Source organism: Pezoporus occidentalis, unplaced genomic scaffold, assembly GCF_034315485.1.
Source record: "Pezoporus occidentalis ecotype Australia unplaced genomic scaffold, CSIRO_AGI_Poc_V1 ctg32, whole genome shotgun sequence".
NCBI lineage: Eukaryota > Metazoa > Chordata > Aves > Psittaciformes > Psittacidae > Pezoporus > Pezoporus occidentalis.
The window spans coordinates 715261-732397 of record NW_026915158.1 but is presented as its reverse complement, the minus strand read 5'-3'; the positions used below and the strand labels follow the sequence as shown (position 1 = coordinate 732397).

General features: G+C 41.0%; 2 protein-coding genes across 5 annotated transcripts in view; both read right to left on the bottom strand.

Annotated features, from left to right (window-relative positions):
* The window catches only part of CRACDL (CRACD like), a 65857-nt gene extending 58178 nt beyond the window's left edge, over nt 1–7679 (bottom strand). Inside the window, exon 1 of one of the 3 annotated variants that reach the window (XM_062628551.1) lies at nt 7532–7679. The gene's annotated coding sequence lies outside the window, so the exon portion shown is untranslated. Of the gene's footprint in view, nt 1–4632; nt 4749–7383; nt 7435–7531 lie in introns of those variants that run through there. The other 2 variants (XM_062628552.1, XM_062628554.1) reach the window with 2 other exon arrangements.
* A 2311-nt stretch (nt 7680–9990) lies between these two features.
* Nucleotides 9991–17137, bottom strand: part of TSGA10 (testis specific 10) — a 34311-nt gene continuing 27164 nt past the window's right edge. For both annotated transcript variants that reach the window (XM_062628547.1, XM_062628548.1), the window contains 2 exons: nt 16822–16952; nt 9991–13047 (listed from right to left, as the gene is read on the bottom strand). In XM_062628547.1, coding sequence (XP_062484531.1) covers nt 12999–13047; nt 16822–16952 — 180 coding nt within the window. In that variant the 3' untranslated portion in view covers nt 9991–12998. The remainder of the gene's footprint in view (nt 13048–16821; nt 16953–17137) is intronic.

Below are 17137 nucleotides of genomic sequence, written 5' to 3'. Positions count from 1 at the left end.
ATACCCAGAAGGAGGATCTCTGCAAGTCAGCATGTTCATTCACGCTTACAACACTGAGCACACGCAGATCTAAGAGACTGATTAACCTATTTTAGCTGTTTGATTAAACAGTGATCAACAAGTTTCTCGTGCTTTTTTTCTGATTCACACTCTTTAGTATATTTGTTCACGACATGCTGCTGAAGGAACTAAGGACGTATCTCTATTTAGCTAGACACCAAATCAACTCTATTATGATGCTGCCACCTATAGTCTTTCTGAACACCACACTACCCCTGCACAGCTTTTTCATTTAAATTTATAAAAATTACATTGTTTAGTCTTTGATAAAACCTTCAATACCCCCCAAGAGAAATGCAATGTTAATGGTTTGGAGGGACAATCTTTTGTCAGCTTTCTTCTGTGATTTCCAGCCCCAAAGATGTTCCCAGTTTGCCTGCTGTGATGTTCTCTGATGAAGACTGCTGTCAGCAGTTCTGAGAAGAACAGACAACACTGAGGTGAGTGCTTATCAAAGTAGCATGAGTGGTCCTTCCAAACAAAAGAGGGCACACCTGAGCACACTACACAACTAGCCTACAATGCAGAAGACAGGGATGAAAACAAATCTAAAGTTGTGAGGAGAAATGGAGAGCTCTCACCAGCTACTCCTACATACGCTTCATTCACACTCTACTTCTGTACACTGGTTAGTACCACTAAGCCGTGGCATTAATTCTCTTCCTCTCCCAGTGTTTTTCTGTGTGATAGGGTTTTTTTTTAAGTAATATATCATTAAGTGAAAAAAAGATACTGATGAGACCAGATTTACATGCCTTTTTCCTGCAGAGCAGCACACAAAGTAATATAAATTTGGAATCTTTGTTTTGTTCACTTACATGCAGAGACCTAAACCATGTGGACATTTTGCAGCATTCCTAGCTATGAAACTGTCAGCTCAGTGATGATACATTAAGCACTACACCAACTCAGAAGGCCTGCAGATACAGAAATTAGCAATTCATTCTTCTAGGAGCAGAAGCCAGAAGGTCAGGCTGTGTGCCTGTCCCTCCTTATGTCCAATTTGTCCAAGTACCTCTGGAAACTTTCCCATGCACACTTCCATGGTCAGCTGATGTAGTGTAGCCCCTGCTTCTGACCAAACCCCTAATCAATACCTTGCAAAACCCTTAGCGATACTGATTCCAGTATTAAGGAAAGAAAATTGTGACTGTAAGATTTCAGGAGTTACTAATTTTGATGGCATACGGTGCCCTTTTATCTACGCATCTCAATCCTTTACGTTCTGTGCTATGTTCATAGAATCACAGAATAGTTAGGGTTGGGAAGGACCTTACGATCATCTAGTTCCAACCCCTCTGCCACGTGCAGGGACACCTCACACTAACCCTGACATGCCAGCCAAGGCTTCATCCAACCTGGCCTTGAACACTGCCAGGGATGGAGCATTCACATGTTGTATTTATAGCTTCCTTCTTCAGCTCTAGAGTATTTTCCATTTTAGAAAGGAAAGAAATCTAATCAAGTTTAGAATCAAATAAACGTCATTATTCTAAAAACCAGGCAGCTGATAGCATCGTATTGGACAATGAGTTGAAAGATGAATCTGTTCCTTTGTTATTCAATTTTTCTATAAATAGCAGAGTTGCCAAAGCTGATGTGATAAAAAAGAATGACATGGAGAAAGAGAAACTGGGCTATTTTCCCATCTCATTTATCACTTTTGGACACAACTTGTGCAACTTGTCACTTCTGCCCAGTACCTTCATATGCTGCGGACAAAAACCCAAAGCATGATGAGATTTTAGCTTCTCAGGGAGGCAATATTAAACAGCACTATTCAAAATAAATTGACCTTAAAAAACCCCAACAAACTCCTATGCTGTCTAAAAAAAAGCAGAGCTACTGTGTATTTTTATCCATAGAATAAACAAACTGTTTATGGAGACTGTAGCTTAGCAGTGTGAGCTAAAACACTTTTATAACTCTGTGTACTCTCAAGTGCATGTCTCTCTTGTAAACTCAGAGTTGTACATCATTCCTAAAACTGTAAATGTACCCATAAAAGTTGCACTTCGGTGCAGTCAAGATAGTTTCCTTGAAGGATTCTTTTTAAAGCTACTTCTGTCTTAGTTTAGCAACAGACTTCATCAGAAAACCAGCTGGCAGAGAACAACCACAGAGTGTATGTACATACCAGTTACACACACGTGGGTTTTCCATACTCCCAGGGCTGACTGATGAAGTCTGCTCTGAAACAGTTGGGAGCATGACCTGAGAATTCTGAGAAACAAAATGTACTGGAAGAAATACCAAAGAAATCTGTGTCCTGTTTTATCTCTTCCTCTTTGGACATCAATAGACAGGCTAAAAAACTGTTTGCCCTAAGTAAATACTCTTGTGATTACACTTCAGTAGACTCTTTCCAAGGTCATGAAGCACCAGTGGTGACAAACTGTTAAAAAAATCCCTGTCTCTCTTATACCTGTTTTGATGCGTATTTCTCCAAGTCACTGATTTAATTTTCCCCCTGAAAAATTTCCAAATTTGTCAGAATTTAAGGTATCCCCAATTGCACACAGCAAAACTTGCTCCCAAGGTACGTTTCAAACATGCTCTACAAAAGGAGATACACCATCTGCTGTTTAAAGGGCTTTAAGACAGTTTTCTGTTAGTTAAATTCCTGCAGCTACAGGGTAGGTTACTACTGCCAAGAGGAATTTTGTTGGCTCCAGCCGAGGCTATCCCGTGTACACGCTCCAGGAGTAATGGGACTTGCAAGTGCTATGAACACAGTAAACTGTCACCCCTGAAATCAAGGCAATGACTGTGTAAGCCTCAGCTTCATTAGAAACATCGCTGCTGATTGTTTTTGCAGAAACATCTTCTAATACATTTACACTATACTCCGAGACTGCTGTCTGTATTATCCCAGGTGCCAAAAGACTCAATTGCTTCATTTTGAACTGCCAAGATTTTTAGTTTCACGCTGTTATAACTCATCAAACAGATGTAGGCATTTTACACTCAGAATTCTATAACACATAATGTTCACACTTTATACACACCATAAATTAAAGTACTCCAGAATTACTCTACTGCTTGCACTGTCCACTGCTATATTTAAGTTTAAAACCTTCAATTTTAAATGTATTTAAGAGTGGCAAAAGATCCCCTTACCTCTTACACTGCACTCAGTTTTACCCACATCTAACTGCAAAATGTTAATCATAGAATGGGTTAAGCCTATCCAGTTCCAACCCCGCTGTCACAGGCAGAGACACCTTCCACTAGACCAGGTTGCTCAAAGCCCCGTCCAATCTGGCCTTGAACTTGATAATGAATTAGAAAGACCTTTCCATTAATGACTATATGAGAAGACACCTTTACTGAGCACATCTTAGCTTAGCCCTCTTCAGCCCTCTCCACGTGGGGCAATGGAGTGAGAGAGGCTGCAGTACTACACTGACAAGGCACTGTGGGAGGAGTTGGGCCAGTATCAAGCAACTCAAAAACATAAATTGAGAGGACCCAGCCTTATGAAATCCAAACCTGAAGGAGGGACAAACATAACCTTGGGGCAGTTCTGTTGCCTTTAGGATAAGTAGCAATACACAGAAATAGTTTGGTACAGATAAAGCCATTTTCCTTTAGGGGCAATTTTGTCCATGAACAGATATTTCTCTGTAGCAAAATGGGTAACTAAATGGTCTCCTTCCCTGACCTTTTTCCATAGCCTCTATTTTCTCTTTACTACTATAGAACCATAAATCTCTCAGTAAGAGAAGACTCTATATTTAATACCTTGGACACATTACATTTTAATGCTTTATGATCATATTTCCATCTCTCCTGTGATTATTAACTCTTTTTCAGAGTATCCAAAGCTGGGAAATGAAATAGCTTTTTCTGTAAGAGTCTGTTACGATCCTGGCATGTGCAGCCTTCATCTACTCTCTTCCAACAACGATTTCCATGTTCAAATGGATGTTCTTTACTATTCTGGACTGATAAAAACCAGACACATTCATTTCATCAGCACTTCCAGGCATCTGAAACAAAGATGAATGAATTGTGCCCTGCTGGATATAAACTATATTTAATGAGCCAAGTTAAGAGGCAAGACCTCAGAGGGCGAGAGAACTGATGCACTCCAGCTGTGCAGGGCACTGGACAGGAGATGTGTGACACTAGCAAAAACAGACACTAGAAGACACCCTCACTTTCTCCACAGCGAGCGGTCTGCAGGGTCCCTACTCACACTGTGGTTTGGTTACACTGCCCCAGTGAGAGACTGGCTGTGCTGGCAACACACATGTGAAACCCAGAAGTGGAACAGCCAGATGCAACACAAGGCAATAGCCATTTATTAAATCTTCACATAAACACAGGGACAACTTGTCTCTGTGTCATTAAACATCGGTATCTCACTTTAGTCCTGCTGAATCTGAAATGTAGCTTTGTTACTGCAATAAATACTTGCTTTTGTCATTTCCATAATTTAAGGATATTTTCAGTTCCTTGGTAACAGTTCAGTGCCAGTCCTTGTTAAAACAGAGCTCACCCTTTCCTCCTCTTTGGTACTCTTCCATCCTAACTATAAATACTGAAACTGCAAGCCAGGTAACTTACAGCTGTTAATGTCCTGCATGAAGGGATAGCAGAGGATGTTGGTACCTCTACAGGCAGCACATGAGCAGGGCCTTTTTCTCTGGAGAGCTCAGCGAGAGGCAGAAGGCACTCACATACCTGTGCGCTAGAAGAAACGCTACCACAGCCACTGCTGCACAGGTTACTTTTATTTTCCAAGAAAATACTTGAAAGCATCCTTGATGCTAAAGAAAACATTTTTAATTAAAAACACAGCAGAAGTAAAATCACAAGGTCATTGTGAAAGCAAAGAAACAAGAGCTTCTACTGTCTATAAACTCTGACGTCTGTACATGGACAAATTAATTACTTCACACTACAACCACAGAAAGCTCCTGCTTCACCACTGGATTAAGCCAAACGCACCTGCTCCCCTTCCTTTAATGATAAGCCAACTCCTACCATGAAACTGCCTTCTTTCAATGATTAAAGAGCTACAAGGCAAGTACCAGTAATAACACTACATTTTTTCCTTCTGTAATCTAATCTTTGCCCTGCAGAAACTGCTGATGAGAGCTCGCTTCTACTCAAAATTTACATAAAAACAATCCATATCACACTGCATGGAAAAGGACTGGTGCCCCAGTGTTTATTGGCACAGTGATACAAGGAATGAGAAATTACTCCGAGCCTTGTGTCAGTATCAAACAGGCTTTGATGCATGCCGTTACCATTTTTGGAAGCTAATGATATGTGAGTGATAAAGCAAGTGATTTTTTTAATGATGACAAGCACAGGAGAATATACAGCATGGAGTAGAGAACATGATGTTCAACTCAAGGAAGATTTATGGGAGCTAATTATGGTATGTTAGATTTATAATGGAAAAACAGGAGACTAGTAAAAACTTTTGGAAGATCTTGTGTGTGTCAGCTTGGAATAACAATTTACTTTTGGGCAAAGTGTGTAATGAATACTCCACTGCACACTTCTAGACGATATTTCTATTGCTTTGGTATTTATATGCACATAAAGCCTCAGACATGCATCATTTCATGCAAATTAAATAACATTTAAACTGGCTACAGAAAAGATAGGTTTTTAACTAGCATGAAAATATGCAAATAATTAGTGCTTATACTGGTATTAAATATATTTTTTCAGTTAATTGTACAGCAAAACTGACAGGATATTTGCACCACTAAAATTTCATTGCACTTTTACGAATTCTTGAAGAGATTCATGTACAGTGACCAAAGATCTATCAGTGGTGGTTAAAATTCAATACACTAAATATACTGTTGACTGCAGTCTGTCAATAGAAGCTAATATAATAATGAGAAAAAATGACTCCTGATATTTCAAGTCTCATGTCCAACAGTATATTAAAGAGGGGAAGAAGTTATGACATTAAAGGACAATTTCAGGCCATAGGATCAGTCAGCATTTTGTCAGACATTTGAGGAATGGGAGAAGAAAAACCACACCCTTTTTGGGGCAGGAAAACATGCTGGAAAGCCACACTCAGCCTTCCTGAGGGGCACTGAGCTGGTGGGAAAAATGAAGCCTGATCAGCTTGATCTTATTCACACCTTTGATAAACCTCAAAACAGCAATCGCAGAAGAACCTGCGATACACGGAAATGAGTGCTTGTGCTTTCCCACTACTGTGTGCCATTACTATGTTCCCACTACTAGTGTGGCCAGTACGTTAGAATCATAGAATCAACTAGATTGGAAAAGGCCTTTATGATCACTGAGTCCAAGTTTTAACCATGTCACTGTCGATGAGGGCCTCATCTACATAGGTTTTGAACACTTCCAGGAACAGTGATTCCACCACTTCCTTTGGCAGCCTTTTCCAATGCCTGATCACCCTTTCAGAGAAGAAATTGTTCCTAACATCCAGTCTAAACCTCCCCTGGCACAGTTGAGGCTATTCCCTCTTGTCCTATCACTTGTTACTTGGAAGAAGAGATCAGCCACCTCTGCTTCTCCATCCTCCTTGGAGAGCAAGAAGGTCCCCGCTGAGCCTCCATTTCTCCAGACTAAACATCCCCAGTTCCCTCAGCAGTTCTTCATAAGGCTTGTTCTCCAGACCCTTCTTCACCAGCTTTGTTGGCCTTCGCTGGACCCACTCCAGAGAAGGAGAAGCGCCCCCTCAATGTCTTGTAGGGAGGTGCCTAGAACTGAATACGGTTTTCGAGTTGCAGCCTCACCAGTGCTGAGTACAGGGTTGGCTACCCTATTTCTGGCACAGGTCAGGATGCTGTTGGCCTTCTTGGCTGCCTGGGCACACGCTGGCTCATGTTCAGCTCCATCAATCAGCATCCTCAGGTCCTTTTCCATCGAGCAGCTTTCCAGCCGCTCTTCCCCCACCGCTGAAGTTGTTGCAGCACAAATGCAGGACCCTGCACTTTGCCTTGTTGAACCTCATACAACTGGCTGCCTGTTTTTAACTGCTGAATAAAACCGCCTGGTTTTATCCGTATTAAGTGTCTCCCTTCACTGTACTCAGGAGAACACAGGGGAAACCAAGCCCCGTCCCGCCGGGCGGCCTCCCCGCCCCCGACGGCAGCGCCCCGCCGACAGCGGCTCCACGTCACCCCGCAGCCCGGCCGGAGGGAATCGGCAGCCGGGCCTGAGGAAAGTGGGCTGCCGGCAGCCGGGGTGAGGCGGAGGTGCAGCAGAGACCGCCGCAGGAGGGCTGAAAGGAGACCCCGCCGGGGCGCAGCATGCGGCTCTGCCTTCTCACGCCCGCACGGCCAGGCCGCAGCGCCCATCTTCGGGCACCTGCCGCCGACTCCCGGCGGGTTTCCTCGCCTCCAGCCGTGCGTGGCCGGAGTAACACGGGAAGCGGCCTCGCACCGCTCCGCGGAGACTCACCGTCGCGCTGCCGGCGGCGGGGCTCCGTGAACGGCTCCGCACCGCCTTCACTCACCTGGGGACGAGGCGGCAGTCCTCACCCGGCCGCGGTGCAGCCCGAGGCACCGGCAGCTCGCAAGCGGCAGTAGAGCAGTGCCCGCGGCTGGCAGCGCGGAGGAGATGGGGAGTGAGTCAGGAGGTATCGGCCCATCCGACAGCGCCGCGCCAGAGCCCTTGACCTGCAGCCACCTGCCCGTGGCCCTAACTCACTCCTCCCCGCCTGGCCCGGCAGCCACCTGCGGGGCAGGGCCCGCCCGCAGCCGCGGGGCCAAGGGCGGGTGGGGTGCGGCGCTGAGGCGAAGGGCAGGGCAGCTCAGGCCACCGCCTCGAGCAGATCTTAACCGTGGCCGAGTTTCTGTGGTACAGGGGGCTGAGGAGAGCAGCCCAGCAACTGTACAAGGGCGATTCCAGCTCCAGAATAAAGCAGGCTTGGGTGTTTTTTTTTCCCTTCGCCTACCCTCAGTGGTTTAAGGTAGCAACGGGCCATCTGAGGGTTTTCTTTCTCGGGTTAAAGAGTTCTGTAGCTGGCGGGGTAACTGCAGCATGTAGGTAACTGCAGTCAGTAGGTACATCTGCTGAGAGCAGACCTGACCATAATTAAAAATCAGTCAGGACTCTTACAGTGGTATCAGTGAAAGGCTGCAGCTGAAGTTGCTTGCATCTGTGAACAGCAGCACATTTGGGTATTCAAGTAGTGCATCTGAAGCGTAGCTTCCATGCAAGAGGCAAGCATAGGAAGGCTGGAGGAGCTGACAAAAATAACGTCAGCAGAATGGTTTCCTACTTTGGTGTCCATCTAGTTCAATAAATTTCTCTCAAACTTCTGAGTTCTAGTTTCAGCATGATCATGGTTTTGTCTCTGAAGAGTCTCTCCAGTGTACCAGCGAGTCTGAAGACTGCAGTTTTGCATAGAAAATACAGATATTGCCTGAAAAAAAAAAAAAAGGAACACCACACTACATTGCTTTACAGTCCAAGGTAAAAGTGCTAGAATGAAACATGCTGTGGAGCTTGCTTGTTTCTTAGGGCAGTGGTGGGGAGAGCAGAAATGAAAATGGGAACATGGTGCACGCTCAATCTGAAAATGAGAAATCATTTCCACATTACTTCAGCAGCAGCCACTCTGGGTCAAAGAAACAGATCAATTATAGGTTTTATTGCTGTTAAGTAGCATTGTTTTACAAAATGCACGTGCTATTATGCCAACAGTCTTTTTATAACATACTGCCATGTGCAGGAGGAAAGACATACCCTTGTGTAAAGCAAACCTGAGAAGCACATTGTTCACCTGCTAGGTTGCACTGCAGCTCTGACAACAAAGAAGTTTTCTGCTTTGTGTACTCTTATATAATTGCTTGGGTGTTGGCTGCATTCAAGATAAAAAAATTGTTTGTTCTTCTCCCACCTCGGAAAATAAAAGCATTGAAAACACAATGCAGTGAGAAGCACAAGCTGGGAAACTTAAAACTAAGTTTGGACTTTTGCATCGGATGAAATAAATTATTAAACTGCTTCACGGACTTTAATAAAAGTCAAATGTCTGGCAGCCTAGAGAAAAATTGAATTGCAATCTATTAGGGAGCCAGGTCAAAAACATTTTATTGAATGGAAACATCATTACAGGCCATGTCTTATAATGTTTTAATTACAAGAAAGCCTTTTTTCCCCCTAACTTTATTAATAATAAATCTGATTCTTGTCAAGAAATAGGGATATATGTTTTGACATGGTCAATTCAAGCCAAGTCCTGTGTAAATTTTATTCATCTTATCAAGCTATTTTTATTCTGTGCAGAAAGTGTCAAAAAAACACCAAAACCAAAACAAGACAACAACCCAAAAACCTGTGAAATCTTTCTACGTGTTCAGATGCTAATACCACAAAGCTATGTATGACCTGTTCATCTTCGTCTCACATGCTCCCTCTGCTGGAAATTAATATGAAGTTTCAGTGGATCAGAGGAAAGATCATTAAGAATGCAAGATACATTAAAAAACCCTCTTGCTTCCTTTATTAAAAGATCACACTTTTTTAAGGACACACCAGTCTGTATCAGTAAAACAACTTACATTCCTCGCTGCAAGGCTATTCATCTGAAATCACCAAGATGTGGAAGGAGGAGCTAATGCAAATTATCTAGTTAAATATTCTATATATACTAACTTTATATGCATTCTGTTGTATCATCTAAGATCTACTAATATCAAAGTCAGATTAAATAAATGCACAAAAGCAAGCAAGCAAGAGAGCTACTAAAGTGCATCTGATGCCGATAGCCATGGGGCATCCTCATGCGCCATAGCCTACACCGATATCAATAGGATTAGTTGCTCTCAGAAGAGAGGAGGGGAACAGAATAAAAACCTCAGCTGTAGTGCTACTAAAGAGTACCCCACACCACGAGTGCTTTCCTGCTCGAAGACTGAACCCACTTAGCTTTACCACTGACAGCAGAATCTTAACTCCGATGACATGTTGCTAAAGTTCAAGCTTTATTAGTGACTGAAAGGCAAAATAAAATATCTGATTTTCTTTGACTGGAAACAGTAAGATAAATCACATAGATACAAATGCTGCTGAAAGGTTGTTTGCATGGATTTTACAAAAAGCAGTGAAATACTTCAACACAGCAATGCACAACAAATTCTTCCTCCTTGCTGGGACTGTACTGATGATGGAAATACTGCTCTGTACACAGACATAGCAGCTTCTGTTTCTTCCAGCGTGGAGAAGAGACCAAGGAGGGAGGACATCAGAGGCACTGAATTCTTTCTTCTAAAAAAAACTTTAAACTTATTATGCTCAAGTAAAATACTTTCTACTGATTAATGGTGCCAATTTTCAATGCCATGGAGAAGCAAAGTCAGTTGGAAACAAGACCAAAAACAGTGGCTAGAAATAAGGAATATATTGCTGCAGAAGAGCATGAATACTTTTAAAAGTATGATAGGATTCTTTCTTATGCAAAATGGATAATTTTAGATCGTCACAGAGTAGCCAAGAAAAAATTTAACATGCTCTTACTTGATATGAAACCACAAGTTGCATTTTCAGGTTTGCCTATGTAAAAATATTGCGGTAAAAGACAATTTTAAAACATGTATAAAAGTCAAGTATTGCGTTGTTCACAGTTGCAAGTAGGTATCACAAATGTAAACAAATGATAAATAGATTTCTGGTGTATGTTTCTTTCTGACCAAAATACTGTAAGAAAGCAACAAGAAAATCACCCTACCACAAGTAACCCAAATTATGAGGAAAGAGATACTATCACAGCACATTTGGTATATTTGGATATATTCAAATGTAGGAGGCTGCCACTACAGTAATATTGCTCTATGAATATACTCACTTGAGTGACTGTTTTTCTTAACCATATGTATTTACATAACAATTCATTGCTGTCAGAAGTCACTTGAAATCTACATGACACCACTACTGAAAAAAGTTCCTTTGGCCCCATCCATAACCTGATGATTGCTTTGCAATTTGCCTGCAGTAAAACAAAGTTCTTATTTCCATAACATTCTTTAGGGAAAGGCTAACCCTAGTAATAAAGGCTATTACTTTATTGGAGTACTCTACAAAAAGCAAGTTTATTACAACTTGGTATTTATAATCTCATTTGTCCTTAATCCTTTCTACTTAAGAGAAGAATTTTAAAGTACAAATTGTTGAAGAATCCTGCACTTTTACTTCATAGGGGAGCACTTTGTTACTGACTTCTTTATGATCTTATATGGAAAAGCCATCATTGTTGCAACTAAGGAATTACATCTTAGGACATGGGCCTCTGCACTCTATATCCACACCCAGAAAAAACTCAGTTTGATCTATTTTATGATTATCTAATTTCTTCTCATTTTCTAAATGACAGGTTATCAGTTTTACAGACTAAGATCACACCTTAAGCTTTTTTGTGATCATCTTCTAAAAAAAAAAAATCAATATGGCAATATGATTGCAAAAACAAACCACTTTCTCATCTTCTGGAATGATGAGATGATCATCTTCTCTCATCTGGTAAAAGTGTACAATATTCCTTATAATAACTGCATAATGTGGAAACGTTTAATATCATCATGTCTGATCCTACAGTCTTAACTTGCAAGTAGGCCTATTAACACTGATGATTGCCAGAATGATCTCTGTGGCTGTCTGCCAAATAAAGAATGAAGGATTCTAACCTACAAATTAAAATCAAGTCACCTGTGCTGAAAAAAATTGTTGCTCTTACAGAAGATAATTCTCACATTTATACTACAGGTATATATTTATATACATTATATTTTTTTACGTTATTAATCAAAATACTTTTACAGGCTTTTTAAAGCTACCTGCTCCCAAAAAGCAGCATAAAATCATATTAACAGCTTTTAAAAGGCAGTTAGGGGCGTTCATCTGGGTTATGCTGTCTTCAATCATTACTCAAATATGTTAATGTTTAGCAGTCAGGTTATCACAAACCAAATTCATCTGAAGGAACATAGGTGGAAGATACATGTTTAAACCATTACTGTGACCAACATGCTTTTGCTTTTAAAAAATAAACTGGAGACCTTTTATAAAATCCTTTTATGAAGATAACAAGAAGGATGAATCTATTAAAAAACATTGAATAATTAGAGAATTGAATAAATAGAGAATTACTTCTCTATTTCCAAATACTGAAGCATAGATTTCCCAGATGAGTTATAGGAGAGAATTTTACATTTTCTTTTGCATTTAAAATGTGAGAACATAGAACACAGATAAATGTTATGAGATAACAAAGGGTGGGAATTTCTGGGCAAGTTTAAGTGCCATTAACGATCACCAAACAGTACTCACTCATATTAAAGAACTCTAAGTAGAAACTTTGTGCAGTTTTAATAAAATCTTAGAAGTTGAACACCCCTCCAGTACAAAAAAATACATGTCTTCATACATGGGTATTTAAACAGTGGTATCTGCTGGCATTGCTGTCTTATTTATCCAATTTAATAAGTCAGTCGTGTTTGAAGAGAGGAAAAAAATCCTCAAACTCTTCCTATCTTGAGATGACACAGCATTCTCTCAAGCATAATACTCACATAGTTCAGCGCAAATACACCCAAAGCATAACACCTGAATATAGACCCTTTATCCCCCAATAAAGTTTCATGTTGTTATTTTCTTTCCCCCTTTTTTCAGTTATATCAGTAACCTTTTAAAATTATGCACTTTTAAAATAAAAGCACACTGTCAGTAAAGTCAATGGAACCTGTGGGGCTTTTTTCTTTCTGTTTCTAAGATGGGCCATCCCACATGGTAATTCAAGAGCTGGGAGAGTGGTGGGAGAGGAAGCTACCCGAGCTGTTTTCTTTTCGATGAACAACATTAAGAGTGATAAAAAACCTACGCAAGCATTTGTGAATGAGATTTAATGAAATTTAGCATTCAGCAGGGAAGAAAGATTAATTAAATGAGCATTCAACTTTAACTCTCCAGGTGGTGTGCAGTCTTCACAAGCCATTGCGAATATAACATTGTAAGTCCTTGAAACAAGAATTCCTAGAAAGGAAAAGAAATCTAATTTGTTTCATGTCCAGTGAATACAGAAATACATTCTGATGTTTCCATGTGAAAAATTTTAAGGTTTTGATTCTGAAAGCAATTTGAGCAAGCTTCCCAGTCTCTTCAAAGTCAATCCAGATCATTTGAAAGAATAGATTTTATTGTACAAAAGCTCTATAACGCTATTTGAAGTGAAAGGCAAGCTTTGGATTCCTGTCACTTGAGGAAATCAGACAGAAAAGGTCTTTCCCACTAGGTCTGCAAGACAAACTACAAGGCACATCCTGTTAACTTTACTGAAACAGTGAGGCTGGTGCAATAAAGAAAAAGATAGAAGAATAAGAAAAAGTTACTGTCCAATTTACTTCTTATATCACATTCTCAATAAAATAAAAATGTGACTGTCCACCTTATCTCCCTTCACAGCATGTCTGCTAAAACTGCACCAAACACTGCAGAGGAGGAGGGGTATTAGTGCTGATTCCACCACTGCTATCTCATTGTACTTCAGGTACTGCAGAGTCAGACATTAGCTGTGGAAGAAGCCTCACTACCAGTGAGTAGTTTTTTCTACAGTGTCTTTTTCAATCACTGGTAACTTGTCTTCAAGCAATTGAAAAATGGAATTATACTTCCTGGAGTTCTATTTCTAATAGTATTCTGCTTTAAATCCAACAGGAATTTGCACCTAGATCATATTTCATCAATTCCCCATATCTATTTAGAAAGTCTTAATTCTGTGGTTCTGCTGATGATTACACACAAATATTTGCATTAATATTCCTGCTTTTACTCTCAGGCCATACTTTACCTTATTTTTTCTTTTTTTCTGGTCTCAGTGAATTTTCTGAATCTTTCCAGAGTTAGCAGGGAGGGAAATTATTTCATCATTCAAAAATATTTTACACACTTCTGCTAGTCTGCCATTTTCTTAGAATCATAGAATAGTTAGGGTTGGAAAGGATCTTAAGATCATCTAGTTCCAACACCCCTGCCATGGGCAGGGACACCTTACGCTAAATCATATCACCCAAGGCCTCGTCCAACCTGGTCTTGGACACTGCCAGGGATGGAGCATTCACAACCTCCCTGGGCAACCCATTCCAGTGCCTCACCACCCTCACAGGAAAGAATTTCCTTCTTATATCCAATCTAAACTTCCCCTGTTTAAGTTTTAACCCGTTACCCCTGTCACTACAGTCCCTAATGAAGAGTCCCTCCCCAGCATCCCTATAGGCCCCCTTCAGATACTGGAAGGCTGCTGTGAGGTCTCCATGCAGCCTTCTCTTCTCCAGGCTGAACAGCCCCAACTTCCTCAGCCTGTCTTCACACAGGAGGTGCTCCAGTCCCCTAATCTTCCTCATGGCCCTTCTCTGGACTTGTTCCAACAGTTCCATGTCCTTTGTATGTTGAGGACACCAGAACTGCACACAATACTCCAGGTGAGGTCTCACGAGAGCAGAGTAGAGGGGCAGGATCACCTCCTTTGACCTGCTGGTCACACTCCTTTTGATGCAGCCCAGGATATGGTTGGCTTTCTGGGCTGCAAGCGCACGCTGCCTGCTCATGTTCATTTTCTCATCAAGCACCACCCCCAAGTCCTTCTCCGCAGGGCTGCTCTGAATCTCTGCCCAACCTGTAGCTGTGCCTGGGATTGCTCTGACCCAGGTGTAGGACCTTGCACTTGGCATGGTCAAACTTCATGAGGTTGGCATCAGCCCACCTCACAAGCGTGTCGAGGTCCCTCTGGATGGCATTCCTTCCCTCCAGGGTATCAACCGAACCACACAGCTTGGTGTCATCGGCAAACTTGCTGAGGGCGCACTCAATCCCACTGTCCATGTCACCGACAAAGATGTTAAACAAGACCGGTCCCAACACCGATCCCTGAGGGACACCACTCGTTACTGGTCTCCAGCCAGACACTGAGCCATTGACCACAACTCTTTGTGTGCGGCCATCCAGCCAGTTCTTCATCCACCGAGTGGTCCATCCATCAAATTGATGTCTCTCCAATTTAGAGACAAGGATGCCATGTGGGACAGTGTCGAACGCTTTACACAAGTCCAGGTAGATGACATCAACTGCTCTACCCCTGTCCATCAGTTCTGTAGCCCCATCATAGAAGGCCACCAAATTGGTCAGGCAGGATTTCCCCTTAGTGAAGCCATGCTGGCTGTCACCAAGCACCTTGTTGATTTTCATGTGCCTTAGCATGCCATCCAGGAGAATCTGCTCCAAGATTTTGCCAGGCACAGAGGTGAGACTGACTGGTCTGTAATTCCCTGGGTCATCCATTTTCCCCTTCTTGAAAATGGGGTTAGATTTAGACCTCTGCTTTATCTGAGGAGAACCTTATCAAACACGTTATATTATTCATCACTGTATTACTACACCACACAAACCTGATTCTTTCCAGTTAAGCTTTTAAAACATAGCATAGACTGTCAAAGTTTCAGGTTTTATTACACAGTTGTTTGGGATATTTTTACATTAAAACAATCCCAAACCATTTAGTATAAGTAACTCTGGAACAACCATAGTCTTTCCCTCTGAGCCAAAAACGTATAACAAAGCTGAATGAGGAAAAAAGTAATGAATTATATTAGTACCTTCAGCATTCAAAAATGGAAAATAATTAGGCAGAAAAAAATTGAGTTTATTTGCACTCAAAAGCTACATTGATTTGAGACAGATTTAGCTTAAACCAGCTAAAGATTTTAAGCAAACAAAGTATTTGTATCTGGCTCACATATTTCATTCCTTACTTAAAACTGTTCACTAGGAATGTGCAAAAGCAGATAATGTCACATAAGGTCAGCCATGAGGAAAACTGAAAAAACAAAATCCCCCAGACACAATCCTATTGGAGGAATGAAGACTCCCTATACTATCAAGGCCTGGCAATAGCTACAAAATCACTGTCTTGCACAGCTGTGTTCTCCTAAGGGCACCAGAATCAGCTCACTGACTGAGGAAACTTGTCTCATATTCTTAGGATCTATGTACTTAGAGAAGCCTTTGATAATGAAGATGAACCAAGTGCCAAAGGTAATACTCTCAGTTTACAAAGTATTAACAAAATTCATATTGGAAGTACATAACCCTCTCAAAAGCACAATTTTTTTCCAGGAAGTCATAAATTGCGAATTTTTCCCCCTCAACTGGCATTTTTTTTAATGCAGGCTGCCATCAATCTACCAAAAATGTGTGATGCAACAAGCATGCAACTACCAAATACGAAACTAAGCTTGACAGGGAGTACCTGCATACTGTGGAGGCTCCATTTCACTGATTCTTAAAAGGAAGGATGGGCTTGTGTCTCCTCAGGGTTACAAGTATTTGAAGACTTTTAGAATGCATTAAGTTTCTTGTAAAACATGCATATATAGAGAGTAAAAACTATGTGGAAAACTACTAAAAGAAGAAAGGCTGGGTAGTTAAGAGCTTTTATGTAGGAAAGATGAAAATACTTCTACACCTGCACTGGCAAATTAAGTAGAGATTTTCTGTAGCATTCTTTTATTACTGTTTGAAGAATTTATGACTACAGCATTGCAGTGTAAGTAGTTGCTATTTGATACAGCTAAATAAAATAAAAGGAGTATCATCAAAATACTGTGGTACTGAATCTTCTTATAATTTTACTTGAAGCAATGAAATTCAGTCATTATTTCAACAAGAAATAGCAGAGTTCACCCCTTTATTTTTTTTATTTATTTATTTTTCCCCTCTCAATGTTTGGAACTTAAATGTTGTTAAACCACTTACTCTTCCAGGGACCAGTCTGGAGACCAATCAGGCAACGGCTGATGGCAATGTTCAGGTGATGATGTTCTTAATGTAGAGCTTAACTGATATGAGATTGTACGATTCCGACGTTGAAGCTCCTTTACAACACGCTCCCTAAATAAACATTATTTTAAGGTGAGACTAAGCACTTTCCAAAAATCATTAAAATGATCTCACAGTCATTAACATGATTATTTTTACTATTTAAGATTTTCAGCTTTTTAATTTTATTTTAGAAGGCGTCGTGATGTTCATCATACACTTCTCTAGAAGACAGACTCTGTATTACTCCCTT